General features: G+C 35.5%; 1 protein-coding gene and 1 long non-coding RNA gene across 2 annotated transcripts; one reads left to right on the forward strand and one right to left on the reverse strand.

The window, feature by feature from the left end:
- The first annotated feature begins 9,270 nt into the window (after positions 1-9,270).
- LOC107778838 (flavanone 3-dioxygenase 3-like) lies at positions 9,271-12,024 on the forward strand. Its single transcript, XM_016599157.2, has 4 exons — positions 9,271-9,979; positions 10,373-10,620; positions 10,717-10,840; positions 11,406-12,024. Exons 1-4 carry the CDS (start codon positions 9,731-9,733, stop codon positions 11,850-11,852), a joined length of 1,068 nt encoding a protein of 355 aa, XP_016454643.1. The 5' UTR covers positions 9,271-9,730; the 3' UTR covers positions 11,853-12,024.
- LOC107778839 (uncharacterized) lies at positions 11,176-13,925 on the reverse strand. Its single transcript, XR_001646490.2, has 3 exons — positions 13,807-13,925; positions 11,725-11,796; positions 11,176-11,573 (listed from the first exon to the last, which is right to left on the reverse strand). It is a non-coding gene; the product is annotated as an uncharacterized LOC107778839 (long non-coding RNA).
- Between the last annotated feature and the right edge of the window lie 2,534 nt (positions 13,926-16,459).

A 16,459-nucleotide genomic window follows, 5' to 3' on the forward strand; every position in this document is an offset into this window, starting at 1 on the left:
CAAAATTCTCTAAATGTGAATTCTGGTTGAACTCTGTAGCTTTCCTTGGGCATATCATTTCGAGTGAAGGTATCTGGGTTGATACACAAAAGATTGAGGTAGTAAAGACTTGGCCTAGACCCACGACACCGACGGAGGTTCGTAGCTTTCTTGGTTTGGCAGGTTATTACAGGAGATTTGTAAAGGTATTTTCTTCCCTTTCAGCACCTTTGACAAAGTTGACTCAAAAGGGAGCAAAGCTTCAATGGACTGATGCTTGCGAACGGAGTTTCCAGGCATTGAAGGACAGATTGACTTCTGCACCGGTTCTAACGCTCCAAGAAAGGACCGATGGTTATATTATCTATTGTGATGCTTCAGGCATTGGATTGGGTTGTGTGCTGATGCAGCATGGTAAGGTTGTAGCTTATGCTTCTAGACAACTAAAAAAGCACGAGAAGAATTACCCTACCCATAATTTAGAGTTAGCCGCAGTAATTCATGCACTAAAGATGTGGAGGCACTACTTGTATGGCATTCATGTTGATATCTATACGGATCATAAGAGCCTCCAGTATATCTTCAAGCAAAAGGAATTGAATTTTCGTCAAAGGAGATGGTTGGAACTACTTAAAGACTATGACGTTCATATTTTATACCATCCGAGGAAGGCAAACGTAGTAGTCGATGCCCTCAGCCGTAGACCTATGGGTAGCATATCATATTTACAGCCAGAAAAAAGGGGAATAGCCAATGAGATTCATCAGCTAGCTAGTCTTGGAGTTCAGTTACTGGACTCAGGTGATATTGGAATTACTATTCAGGATACGGCAACATCCTCTTTAGTAACTGAAGTAAAGGAACGCCAGTATGAGGATCCTGTGTTAGTTCATTATAGGGATACCACCCATTAGAAGGAGAAGACACCGTTTGAAATTACAGAAGATGGGGTCCTCAGATACCAAGGATGATTATGTGTCCCTAATGTTGTAGGGCTGCGTCGGCAAGTTATGGGAGAAACTCACTATTCTTGTTATTCTATCCATCCAGGAATGACAAAGTTGTATCATAATACCAGGGAAGTATATTGGTGGGACGGAATGAAAAAGGATATAGCAGAGTTTGTTGCTCAGTGTCCTAATTGTCAGCAGGTTAAGATTGAGCATCAAAAACCCGGTGGATTATTGCAGGCTATGGAGATTCCGACTTGGAAATGGGAAGTAATCAATATGGATTTCATCATAGGATTACCTCGTACTCAGCGTAAGTTCGATTCGATATGGGTGATTGTTGACAGTCTTACAAAGTCAGCCCATTTTCTGCCCGTTAGGACTACATATTCCGCAGAGGATTATGCAAGGCTTTATATTAAGGAAATAGTACGACTGCATGGCGTCCCTATATCTATTATCTCGGATAGAGGAGCTCGGTTTACAACCAACTTTTGGAGGTCCTTCCAAAAAGGATTTGGGACTCAGGTAAGTCTTAGTACAACATTTCATCCCCAGACAGATGGACATGCTGAGCGTACTATACAGACACTTAAGGATATGTTACGAGCTTGTGTGATAGACTTCAAAGGTAGCTGGGATGATCATCTGCCACTTATTGAGTTCGCATATAATAATAGCTACCATTCCAGTACTCATATGGCTCCATATGAAGCTCTTTACAGACGGAAATGTAGGTCGCCTATAGGGGTGGTTCGATGTTGGGGAAACTACATTAGTAGGACCAGAATTGGTACAATAGGCAATCAAGAAAATTAAGCTTATACAGGAAAGTCTATTAGCAGCTCAAAGCCGTCAGAAGTCTTATGCGGATAATCGACGGCGAGACTTAGAGTTTCAGGTTGACGACTGGGTATTCCTAAAGGTATCACCGATGAAAGGTGCTATGAGGTTCGGTAAGAAAGGAAAACGTAGCCCTCGGTACATTGGACCATATAGGATCATACACAAGGTAGGCCAGGTAGTATATGAGTTAGACTTGTCTTCAGACTTGGAGTCTGTACATCCAGTCTTTCATGTGTCTATGCTCCGTAATTGTATTGGGGATCCTTCCAGAATCGTGTCAGTTGGTGACGTTCAAGTCACAGAGCAGCTATCATATGAAGAAACTCCCACTGCTATATTAGACAGACAGGTTCGGAGATTGAGAACTAAAGACGTTGCTTCGGTAAAAGTACTTTGGAGAAACAACAATGTGGAAGAAATGACTTGGGAGGCCGAGGAAGACATGAAGTCTAGATATCCCTACTTATTCCCTCCTCAAGAGAAGGGTCCGACTGAGACATCACAACCTTAAGGTACGTGTATGGATTCTTGTGTTAATTATTGTCATTGGTCGTGTGAGGCCATTGTCGTTATTGATGATTGTGGCCCTATGTGGCGTTAAATTATTGAGATTCTACAGGAAGAGTTGGTAGTAGTATTGTTACAAAGGCGACTCTACCAAAGTTATATAGATCCCAGGGAATAAAACATTCGAGGATGAATGTTTCTAAGGGGGGAAGGATGTTACATCTAGTGTTTCCGTACGTTAAAGTTTCGTCGTATGCTCGGGGATGAGATTATCTTGAGGTTATACGCATTTATGCTATTTATAATGAGTGATAAGTAAGTGCCATGAAGGATGAAGGGTAAACGAATCAAAGAAAATGAGTTTCGTTGAAGATTGTCGATTTGGGATAAAATACGGTGCGAGCTACAATACCCGGCATTTATGGACTAATGCCATACAAGGTACCCCACGACCACGATAGTAGGATATGTAAAGTGTATTAAAAGTGAGTAGTATTTTAAGTAAGTTGAGATAATTCTTAATTATGTGGGTAATTGATTAATTATTGGGTAGTTAATTAAAAAGTGGGATAAGATTTATTTAACCCCCCCAACGTGGCAATCATCCTTTACACTTAAATGACTAAGCATTAAAGATTGTAAGGAGTCACACTTTGAGAAAGAAGTGTGACACCAAGCTTAATTGTGGGGCCACCTAAAAAGAGTTGAATAATAACTACAATGTCTTATGAAAGAATTCTCACAAACACTTTCCATAACTTCATTGACGTAATTTCTCTTAAAGCTTCTGTTAGGAATGACAATCTTAATCTCTTCAAAGTTCAACAAAACTTTCCATACCTCTTAACGTCACGTTCTAAAGAGCTTAATTCAAGCTTCTCATAGTTACTCAAGGAGAGGTTCGACCAAGATAATCTTTGCATAAGCAGCGAGATTTTCATACAACTTGTTCCATATTTTATCGCAATTAACGTGTGTTAGATAAGTGTCAAGCAAATCGACTCAGGTATGTTAAGGCTATCCCTTCTTTCTTTTTGGCATAATCAATTCGATACAAACGAAACGAGCAAATGCACAATTTCCATAAATGACTCTATTCATAGAAATATTAGGGGTGTCTATATTCTTGATTTCCCATGTGAATTATTATTATATCTTATGTTCATGGGTCTCAGAAAAATACGTATTTGATAAAATTTATCCGACACGCATATTATTATTTTATGACATTTCGAGAAATTCTTATTAATGTATTTCTTATGCATTCCATGAATTTATACATGTACATTGACTCATGACCAGATGGCATTATATACACGTATATTATATGTATATGGGATATGGGAAAAGGTTATGGCGTTCTATACGCACCACCACCTGATCAGCTGGTATATGTTGATGATTTTGCCCACAGTGGCCGAGATGATATGATGGGATGCCCTCAGAGGCTTGATGATGTTATGTATACCTATACCTATGCATGACACGACATTTACATGCATGTGCATGATATTTGAAATGTTTCAAGATTTATAAAGTTATATAGACTTACAGGCGGAATTCTTTATTCTGTGTTTCATCTATATCTTCTATGTACTGATTTTCATACCTTACATACTCAATACATTATTCGTACTGATGCCCTATTTCCTGGGGCCTGCGTTTCATGCCCGCAGGTACAAGTAGACAAGCAGACAGTCCCCCTTCTTAGGATCCTTGATCAGCAAGAGTTAGCGTGCTCCACTTGATCCGGAGCTGCTTTTGATTTTGGTACGATATGCTTGTATACATATATGGGTATGATGTGGCTCAGTCCCGTCTTTATACAGTTATATTTCTATTAGAGGTCTATAGACAGTTATGTATAGTCGGATAGTATGCGGCCTTGTCGGCTTCCAATTTTGGGTATATAGTTGTCTATAGCAGCCCTGCCAACTCATCCCACTGTATTCTGCATGTATATGTATCTTTTGGACAGGTTTCCCTCACGTATGTTATTCATGTTTATATCTTAAACGCATGCTTAAGGATGTTCGACATGTAAGATTCGGGCACCCGTCGCGGCCCATCGGTTTGGGTCGTGACAACCTTGCCTCAGAAAGAGCAAGCCTAGTCTGCAGCATATTCCAGTTAAGGGTTATCTGGCATATGTGCTGAAAGGAAAAATAGATAAATTGGAGGCGAGAACGGATGTATGTGTGTTTGTGTGTTATCCAAAGGGATCGAAAGGTGGTTTATTCTATTGTCTTAAAGAAAAGAAGGTAATTATTAGCACAAATGCCAAGTTTCTTGAAGAGGACTATTTGATGAACTATGTTACTATAAGTAAAATTGTTTTATATGAACTAAGAAAAGGAATGAAAATTCAGTTTGAAAAACAATACGACCAGGTACAAACCCCGGAAGTCGAATTTGACATACCATTGCATTTTAGTAGAGGTAGAAATGTCAATAGACTTGATGTTATGCAAGAACAAGTGCCCAAAGTCATATTGCCACAAAGTTGTGGGAGTAATGTTGAGCAAACTGCACAACAAGATGAAGTCGTTGATATCCATGTAGATAACATGGAGACTCAGGTCCTTGATAATGATGCGGTTCAACCACAAGATCATAATCGTGTAGTTGTAACTAATGCAGTTCGTAGTCGTAGTGGGAGAGAAATAAGATAGTCAGTTCGTTATACGCTCTTCGGAGAATCATATGGTAGGATCCTTGAGGAGCCTAATACTGAACCTGTCAATTACGACCAAGCATTACAATATAATGATGTTGATAAGTGTGTTAGTGCTATGAAATCAGAGATGAGGTCTATGTACTCTAATCAAGTCTGGGATCTTGTAGAACTACCTAATGGGGTTAAACATATTGGATGTAAGTGGATCTATAAGAAAAAGATAGGTGTAGACAGAAAAGTGTAAACTTTTAAAGCAAGGCTTGTAGCGAAAGGGTTCACTCAGAAAGAAGGGATCGATTATGAGGAAACTTTTTTGCCGGTAGCCGTGCTTAAGTCTATTAGGATTCTTTTATCCAATGCTGCTTATTATGATTACGAGATTTGGTAAATGGATGTCAAGACAACTTTCCTCAATGGAAGTCTTCATAAATGCATCTATATGATGCAACAAGACAGTTTCGTGGAAAGTGGCAAGGGACGCATAATGTGTAGGCTTAAAAGGTCTATTTATAGACTGAAACAAGCATCTAGGGCATGAAACACTTATTTTGACAAGGTGATTAAAACTTTTAGTTTTGATCAATATCTTAACGAGTCTTGTGTATATAAGAAATGGAATGGGGATAAAGTGGCATTTTAAATTTTATATGTAGATGACATATTGCTCGTAGGAAATAATATTGGGATGTTGGGTTCTGTTAAGGAATGGTTGTCCACATACTTCGATATGAAAGATTTGGGAGAAGCGACTCATATCCTTGGGATCAAGCTCATGCGAGATCGCAAGGAAACAATATTAGGCTTTTCTCATGCTCTTTATATTGATACGGTACTTCCAGGTTTAGTATATAAGATTCTAAGAAAGAATTTCTTCCTTTCAGGCATGAAATTGCTCTATCTAAAAATCGGTCTCCTAAAACTGATGAAGAGATATAAAAGATGAAGATGCTCCCTTATGCATCTGTTGTTGGGAGTTTGATATATGCCATGTTATGCACTAGACCTGACATCTGCTTTGCCATAGTATTGTTATCATATTTCAATCTAATCTTGGGCGAGAGAATTGTACTACGGCTAAGCATATAATCAAGTACCTGAAAAGGACTGCTGATTATGTGCTAATCTACCATTCAGATGATCTTATACCCATTGGGTACACTTATTTGGATTTTTAATCTGATAGAGATTCTAGAAAGTATACCTCACGAAATATGTTTACTCTAGGAGGTGAAGCCATAAATTGGAGGAGAATCAAGCAATCTTGTGTTGTTGATTCCACCATGGAAGCCGAATATGTGGCAGCCTCTAAGGCGGCCAAAGAGACGGGTTGGCTCGGAAACTTCCTAAGAGATTTGGGTGTAGTTCCCTCAATTCAAGCACCAATTACACTTTACTATGATAATAGTGCAAATTCGAAGGAGCCACGAAGCCATAAATGAGAAAAGCACATTGAGCGTAGATATCATTTAATTCGTGACATAGTGCAAAGAAGGGATGTAGTAGTCATCAAGATTGCGTCAGAGAACAACTTGGCAGACCCATTTACTAAGAGCTTACCACAGAAGACTTTTGATAGGCATGTATATGGAATGGGTGTTAAGATTATAGGCGCATGGTTATGAGTCTAAGTGGGAGATTGTTAGGGTATACTATAAACCAGGCGTTTTGTTATAGTATTATTTATGAAATAATTATTTATTTATTTATTCAATTCAATAAAGTTTTATTTTAAATAGATCATGTATTTGTTTATGTGTCCTTTGCTTATATAGTAAATGATTTAGTGTAAAGAGTTTAGCTTATACACTAAAGATTAAATTATCGGTTCTTATAAGACATAAAGTTTATGTTCACAATCTAATGATGGAATTGGACAAACCATCAGAATGATTGTAGAACAAGATTAAATATAATTTATCTTGATTATAGGATTGGTTTAATTCTGACTTCTTGTGCTAGTACATTTTATATGTATTGAACGGATCGAGTAGATATAAGCATTTTATTCCGACTTAATAAAATAATTCTATAGTCCATTCAGTGTACTTATACTCTTAATCTTGATATAATTATTATTAGTTGAGTGTATCATTTATTGTTTTAATTTATTAAAAGGAGAGATTCTTTCGTTGGTCAATAAGCCTCGTAAATTGGACAATAATGATATACATTGGCAAAATAATAATTAATCGATAGAATTCATATCTCGATTTTGATATTGATGATACTCGTTTATGAAAGCTTATAAGTTTTCATGTGTAAACCCAACCAGTGGATTTTGTATCTGACACATGAAATAAGTTAAGCAAAATCCTAAAGGAAGTAATCAATAAATTAAATTGTGAGTAATTTAATTTGATTGATTAGTATCTGAACCTTAACATGGGGAGTTAAATAAGGTTTTATGAAAAAAAATTCGAAATTGAACTAAGGAATGCAATTACGAATTTTTAATGGAATAATACGTAATTTATTATGGTAGATATTAATTTTAAAATTCGAAATTAATTCCATAATAGAGAGCCTTGTTAATTAAATTATGTGGTCCCTACTGTGACTAAATAATAGAAAATAAATGAAACTTTTCCTTGGTGGAAAAGAAAACCCAACATGTGTTGGAAAAAGGCTTTTACCCTAAAAATGTGGCTATAAATACATGAGTATTTCCTCCATAAAGGCTAACCGTTTTTTTGGTGTAGTTTTCCCGGGAATTTCGCCCACCCAAAATTCACTCTTTCCGGATATTATTTAGGTAATACAATAGAAGACTGTGGGACGTTTTGTGGAGGTCGTGATCGTGTTGCTCTGGAACTGGAGACCGACAAGATTGATTTAAGATTCAAAAGGTAACTCGAATAAATTACGTATGTGCTAATTATTTAATTTATACATGAATTCGATACCGGAATTACTTCGGCTACGTTATATAATGCAACAATCAGCATCTTCAACCTTTTATAAAGAATATTTCTTATAGTATTACTTTTTCCTATCTAATTTTTGCAATAGTTTAGGGGGTTACACGTGCCCGATAAAAATTAGTTTTATGAAAAAGTCTTATAAAGAAAAATGCACTATTCTGGATCTTTCTTGAAATTGAGTGTGTCATATGACAAGAGTGGGTTGCTCTAGTGGTGAGCACCATCCACTTCTAACCAAGAGGTTGTAGATTTGAGTTACCCCAAGAGCAAGGTGGGGAGTTCTTGGAAGGAGGGAGCTGAGGGTCTATCGGAAACAGTCTCTCTACTCCAGGTTAAGGATAAGGTCTGCATACACAATATCCTCTCCAGACTCTACTAGTAAGATTATACTGAGTTGTTGTTGTTGTTGAAACTCATATGAGATCCTAGTTCCCGATTGAGTTTACCTAATGTCTATCCATATAACTGAAATCCCAAACCCAATGCTTGCAAAGTGGGTCGCAATCCCACCTACGAGCTTTCGTTAATTTATTTTCTCCTCTTTACTATTCACGAGCTCGGTCCATCCCAAGACAATAAAACCTAAATTCAAATAATTCCAAAATCGAATCACACACACAAAAAAAAATCAAGATATTTCTTGTTTAAAGATATGTTCAAAAGCTCCACGTGTAAGAAACTGGATCACTTCTCCTAGCGAGCTTTCGCTTTACATATCCAGCTCACCAGCAGATTTCAGTGTCTCCAGTTACATCTGGAATCTTCCACCTTCACACCAGCAATATATACTATTCTTTCTTATTCATTTTTCAATTTATGTGATCTTTTTTAGTCTTTCTAAATTAACATTTATATATTTTTAAAATAATTTAGTTTTAAGATTTTTATTTTATTTTAACAAAATAATCTATATTTAATATAAATATATATGCCTTATTTTAAACCCCTTGTGCTAATACCTTTTCAAGTCACATCTCAAAAAATCTTCAACCATCACACCAGCATTTTATAAGTAAGGAGTAATACTTTTTCAACTCAAACTATTTATTTCATAAGTTTCATTTTATATAATAGTGTGTAATTTTTCTTTATTAGCATGTTACGATAAGAATACTGTAACACTTTTTATATTTTAAATATTTTATTTTGCTCTATGACACACAGTTACGTGATATGTTTATGATCACAAGTACTAAATATACTTCTTATTTGTGCTAAAAGTCTTTCTTTTGTTCTTAAACATCATGTCCGGTTAAATACTTCACAGGTACAATAATTAATAATTTAAAATATTTAAAAATAATAACCAAACAAGAACTTTTTGATTCCCCAAATAGGAAAAGTACATCATAAAATGAAATAGAAACATTACTAATCCTATTGTGGGGAGGGTAGTGTGTACGCAGACCTTATCCCTACCCTGGGGTAGAGAGACTGCTTCCAATAGACCATCGGCATCCTTCCCTCCAAGAACTCCCCACCTTGCTCTTGGGTGACTCGAACTCACAACCTCTTGGTTGGAAGTGGAAGGTGCTTGCCATCAAAGCAACCCACCTTATCAAAACTACATAAATATTATGATATATTTAAAATCACTAAGTGTCAATTTTATTTTTACAATACATTCGATGCTCAAAAACCTTGAGTAATCAAATGGAGTACATCGTATGGCTCTTTACTTGCGAATAAACCGGCTACCGGCCAAGACACATTACATCGCTTATAGTCAAGGTCTCAGCACGTATAACTACAAATTTTCTTTGCATATCTACACAAAATAAACTTCAAATGTTCTGCTTATAAATAGGGATCGAGCTGCCCATATCTGAGAGAACAACATAAGAGAGAAAATGGAGAAAGTAATATTAGGAGAAAGCTCAGTTTCATCAAATAGTAGTTCATTTACCAGTGCCACAACAATAACTGAAACTGGACATACTTTTATTCCTAAACGTTATGTCCTTCCACCATCCCAACGTCCTGATGGCACCTTAGACCTCTGTCCTTATACATTTTTGCCAATTGTGGATCTTTCCCTTCTTCGACCTCAGATAATAGAACAAGTATTGCTAGCTTGCAAGGACCTAGGTTTCTTCAAGGTACTCCATAATTTTGTCATGGACTTATGTTGCTTGGATCTTCCACGAAATGTCGCAACCGGTGTCGGATATATTACAGATTTAGAGGATTCGACGTTGACTTAGCAGCACCTTTGAACATAAATCATGTCCATATAACCCCATAGTCTCGCTCTACAATTTATATATCTCGTGCAAAATTTCAACTTTCCACCCAATTTTGGTTAATTCTTTCACATTAATAAAATCTTTGGTTACGAAGAAGAAAAAGAATTGCCAACGTCAATGATTTTAGCTAATATATACCTGGTTTAATAGGAAAGAAAATCGAAATTGCTTCTGCTATTAAATATGGACGTAAGGTATTAGCAGAAGGCATGCGTAATAAAACGTTAGGTTATGCTCTCTTTTCAGGTAGTTAATCATGGAATTCCACAGTCAGTCATGAAAGATGCCCTGGATGTTGCAAGTGAGTTCTTCGATTTACCAAATGAGGAGAAAATGAATCTCTACTCCACAAATGTTTACACACCGGTAAGATATGGTACAAGCATGAATCAATCCAAAGACAAAGCCTGCTTTTGGAGAGACTTCCTCAAGCACTATTCAAATCCAATTTCATCTTTTATCGACTTGTGGCCATCAAATCCAACATCTTACAAGTAATTACGCCTTAATGCTTTTTAATTTCTTTAACGATTTTTTTGGCTAGAGTTGCAATGTTTTCTTTCAAGTGGTTAAAGTAGTTTTTCACGCAGGAAGAAAATGGGAGACTATGCAAGGGAAGTACAAAAGTTACACGAACAGTTAATGGAAGTCGTACTCGAGAGCTTAGGACTAGACCCAAATTACTTGCATGAAGAAATTGCTCAAGGCTCTCAGGTCAGTGGCGAGGCATAATTAAGGAATGAATTTTTTTCCTTTTTACCCGATTAAAAAAGAATTTATGTCAAACAATTTAACTTTGAACTTTTTATTTTATTCTTAATGACATAATTATTGTAGGCACAAAAATATGCCATGTATGGCATATTTATTGACACAAGTACAAAAAATGACTCTTTATTTCTTAAACCCTGTGCATAGTCGCATACTCATGAAATGAAACAAATGGAATATATATTAAATACTTCATTCGTTTCAATTTATGTGAACCTTTAGCTTTTCGAGAGTCAATTTGACTAATTTTGAAACTAAATTGAATTAGATTAACTATATATTTTAAAGTTAAAATTCAGATATTTAATAATTATACGAAAATTTCTGTGTTACAATTTTCCCATGTCAATATAATAAAAAATATAGTTTAAAATTTTGGTTAAAATTTACATAGTTAGAATCATGAAAAACAAAAATCGGGGGAGTATAATATTTCGAAGCCATACTTTCAAAGAAATCAATACCTTGAATCCATAAATACTAAATCATGAATCTACCTTTGTCTCAGGTCATGGCCATTAACTCCTATCCAACATGTCCAGAACCAGATTTGACACTTGGCTTGCCACCACACACAGATTTCGGTCTTTTAACCATCATTCTTCAGAATCATCTAGGGTTGCAAATAATGGACAAAAATGAAAAGTGGCATTCTGTTCCAGTCGTTGAAGGAGCCCTAATGGTTCAATTGGGAGATCAATTGGAAGTATTGAGCAATGGCATATACAAAAGAATTGTTCACAGAGCAATAGTTAATTCAGAGAAGCAGCGTATTTCAATTGCCAGCATCCATAGTCTGGCTTTAGAGAAAAAAATTGGACCCGCACCTGAGCTTGTCGACGAAAAAAATATGTTGTCCTATAGAGAAGGAAGCTTCAATGATTTCCTTGACCATATTTCTGGAGAAGATATCACCCAAAAAAATTACATAGACAAACTAAAAATAAATCAATGAAGATTATTTTGGTCTATGTAATGTTAAAGAAGATGATCATTAGGTTCTATATTTTCTAGGAGTCTTTTAGTCTAGTCAGATATTTATTTTTAATTTTAATTGGAATACCCAATTCTTATTTGGGACCACATCATGATGTCTAGTTTCTTAATCTTTATTATTTTGCTTGTTACATACACAGGCATGTTCCCAGTAGACATCTTCCTGTGTACATTTATCTAAAGTAAACACTTTGCAGTCGAACAAATTAAATACTATTGGTTCTCATAGTAGTTATATGTGGGAAGAAAGTAACTTTTGCCTTTGACAAAAAATTTGTCCTAAGTTAATCAGTCAAACGCATAACACATATGCACACAAGCCGGGGCGAATCTAGGTGAGCAGAAGGGGATTCAGTCCCCAAAAATTATACTGAATATATATAATTATTTTATTTTTCGTGTATATATATATTAGATGTACGTTGAATCCCCTTACACTTCTTGTGTGTGTGTTATTTTTTTTAATTTTTTGAACCCCGTTGGTAAAAATTATGTTTCCGCCAGTGCACTCAAGCTCCTTCAAACTTAATTAACATTATCTGATTAGCAAAGATAGAAATTTTCTGGGAGGGTGTATATGTAATACTGCAATTTGTTGAACTAAATTTGATTATTTTCACATAATAGTTAATTACTGAATTATGCTACTATATGCATAAGAATATGCAGTCACACTTTTACCAATTAAGCTGATAACTTGTCATGTTTTTCAACATAGAGCAGATTTTAGTATATATATTCAATGTATTGATTAGCTTTTTCACATAGATAATTTTCTTATGCTTTTTCCTTTTTTTAAAATTTCAAGCCATCACCCAAGTTGAATGCGAAGTGTGGGGGGGGGTTTGACTTAACCGCTGCCATGTATACCATATAAGAGAATGTGTACAGAAAGGAGGGAAACATAGTCCAAACGTCCTACATACACAAGACTGTGAATGCCCAGTCTTCAGAAAATGCAATGGAGATCTATCCATCTTACAAAAACGTTTGCTTTGACATGCCTACAGGGGCGGAGCTAGTGTATGGCATTTCAGATAGCACCAAGCTTTTCATCTAGATAACTGCCAATAAAATTTGTAGTTAAGCGCAATTTTTGTGAACGACTGGTCATATGATAACTGCCTAATTACAGGCCGGTCTGCTCGGTGCAATAATTTGATAACTCTGGGTTAAAACTATCGCCGGCATCCAATATTTACTCCAAGCCACATTTACTTACCAAGGTATAGCGTTATGATAAGCTTCAAATATATACTGCCCTATCCCTTTTAATTTAGATGAGTTAGTTTGATTCGGCACGGAGTTTAAGAGAAAATAGAGACTTTTGAAACTTGTGTCTTAAAAGTTTAAGGGATAAAAGTTTGGTGCGGTTGTGATATTTGTATTATTATAAAAGCTTCTCATTAAGGTAAAATGGGTAACATAAAAAATTTAAAGTTAAATTATTTTCAATTATAGAAATGTGTCATTTTTTTTGGAACACACTAATAAGGAAAGTGTTTCATTTAAATTGAAACGAAAGTAGTCCTTAATTATGATTAAATGAAAAAGGTCGATACAAAATATTCATTCATTTATTTGGTGTACACAACAGATGTGAATAAATTTTATAGAGTATTCGAAGAAATCCTTTTAAGCCATCCATTTGTACAGTGAGCAAAATTCACGCATTAAACATACGCCAAGCGAGTAACTTGTTTGATTTTAATTAGATGCCGATAAAAAAAATTCTAGTGAAATTTAATGATATACAATTGATTAAACCAAATTATATATCCAAATAATTACTAAAAAAAATATAATGATTCGTTCTTATTTTGTCCGAAATGAAAGAAAAAAAGAAACGCAAGAAACCAATTACTGAAGAAAATCAAGATGATTAAAATAGGATTAAGCTTGACAGGCTCTACCTTAATTTAAGCTTCTGGTCCCTTGCTTTTAGCATCTCCTCCTTTGGCGTCCCTTTGAATTCTGATTTCTTAGGTGAAAAACAGAGTTTTGCAGGAAAGATCTATGTAAAATAACGCGGGGGGGGAAGATCCATTAATATTTAATTTGTACTATTGGGAATACTCAGTTGACGTCTCATTTTTTTTGTGCGCTCACGGAGAAAAGAAGAATGCTCTTTATAGACTATTCTGATAACTTCAAAAGGTTCTACATTTTTCTGCCTTGGTTATAGTTTTGGTTGCGTGTCTTTTTTTTATCAGGCGAAAACTCTTGCGAAAAGAACAAAAAAGAATAAATATTAAATATTGAAGGCCGAAACCGAAATTAAGATATTCCCAAGGGTACCTTTACTCAATGTAGAGGAGAACTCAGGATGAGCGTGAAAATGATCACAACTTAAATATACCAATAACAAACCCATTGGGTTACAAGAGGCTCGGATATGCATTAATCGTGTTAGTTAAATCCCTAAGGGTATTCTTTTTCCAATAATAATAATAATAATAATAATAATAACCATATATAATTGTATTATGGTTAAGTCAAGTGGCAAGTTATTATAAAACCACTTGGCATTCTTAAAGTGAATTTAAGGGGGAGATTTTCAAAAAAGAAAATAAAACTTATATGGAATCTCATTTAATGAAAATCTTATTTTTTTAAAATTTAGTTTTGACTCTTATATGACAATTTTCAATTCAATTTTGTTATGAATCTTTAATTGTTTCATCTCCGGCTAAGTAGTTTCTTTTGTCCATACAAATATGAAGAAAAAAAAAAGAAAACAAAAAAGAAAAGAAACAATATCGCGCAACATTTATCATCAATTATATATATATATATATATATATATATATATATATATATATATATATATATATATATATATATATATATATATATATATATATATATATTAAAGGAATAAAGTTACCATATATAATTTGTGATGACCCAGAAGGTCATCTTTAAATTTAATAATTATTTCTGTGTACTAAGACCTCAAATAGCACTAATCATCGTTCCTCGACTTGCGTGCGTAGTCTGTATAATTTTTCGAAAAGTTTTTATATGAAAATTTGATTAAAATGTGAAATACAGTTTTAAAATTCAATTAAGTTGACTTTGGTCAATAGTTTGAGAAAACGAACCCGGACCAATATTTTGATAGTTCCAGTAGGTCCGTATCGTGATTTTGGACTTGGGCGTATGCCCGAAATTTAATTTGGAGGTCCCTAGCTCAAGTTATAGCCATTTAATGGAAACTAGAAATTTAAAGGCTAAAGATTTTCAAAGTTTGATCACGGATTTGACTTTATTGATATCAGAATCGGATTGAGATTTCGAAAATTGGAATAGCTCTGTTATGTCATTTATGACTTGTGTTCCAAATTTGAAGTGATTCCGGATTCGTTTAATATGTTTTGGCACGAGTTTTGCAAAGTGAAAAGTTTGAAAAATCAAATGTCTGAATCGAGGTGTGAATTGTAATTTCGATGTTATTTAAAGGGATTTGTAATGCCGAGTAAGTCTGTATTATGTTACGGGACTGGTTGGTATAATTGGATGAGGTCTCAAGGGGCTCGGATGAGTTTCGGACATGTTTCGGATCATCTTTGCAAAAACTGTCAGTTCTGGTTCTGGTGTTTCGCACCTGTAACTGTTGGAGCGCATGTGCGGCTCCGCTTCTGCGGAGAGCCTCGTCCCTTCTGCGATTTGGAGCCTGGGCAGCCTACTCGCTTCTGCGAGAAAATAGTCGCAGATGCGACCACCGCTTTTGCGGCTCGGCGTTCGCAAATGAAGTCTGAATCGATGTGTGAATTGTAATTTCGATGTTGTTTAACGTGATTTAAAATTTTGAGTAAGTCTGTGTTATGTTACGGGACTGGTTGATATAATTGGACGAGGTCCCAAGGGGCTCGGGTGAGTTTCGGACATGTTTCGGATAATTTTTGCAAAACCTGTCAGTTCTGGTTCTGGTGTTTTGCACCTGCCACTTTTGGGGCGCATGTGCGGCTCCGCTTCTATGGAGAGCCTCGTCGCTTCTGCGATTTGGAGCCTGGGCAGCCTACTCGCTTCTGTGAGAAAATGGTCGCAGATGCAACCACCGCTTCTGCGGCTCGGCGTTTGCAAATGCGGAAGGTACCACTTCTGCGGCTCCTTCATGCGCTTCTGCGCAGCCGCAAATGTGGCTCAATTTCTGTAGATGCAAAAATGCTAGACAAAACACATAAAATCGGAAGTTAGCCATTTAACTCATTTTTGAGTTTTGGGTTTCGAATTTAGGCGATTCCAAAGGGATTTTTTACGACTTTGAATTGGGTAAGTGTTCTATAACCAAAAGTGATTATATTTCATAAATCCATGTCTATATTCATCATTTTATTTCGGATTCAGATGGAAGAAATTAGAATTTTTGTAAAACTTTCCAAAAATAAAAATTTATGATTTGAAGGTCCATTTGACATCGGAATTTGGTAATTTTTATATGGTTGAACTCGTATCGGAACAAGTGTTAAGATTTTGTGAGTTTTTCCTGGATTCGATGCGTGGGTCCCACAATCAATTATTAAAATAAATTTCAGATTTTAATCCGAAAAATTAGTAAATACA

The sequence above is a fragment of the Nicotiana tabacum genome, chromosome 23 (assembly GCF_000715075.1).
Source record: "Nicotiana tabacum cultivar K326 chromosome 23, ASM71507v2, whole genome shotgun sequence".
NCBI lineage: Eukaryota > Viridiplantae > Streptophyta > Magnoliopsida > Solanales > Solanaceae > Nicotiana > Nicotiana tabacum.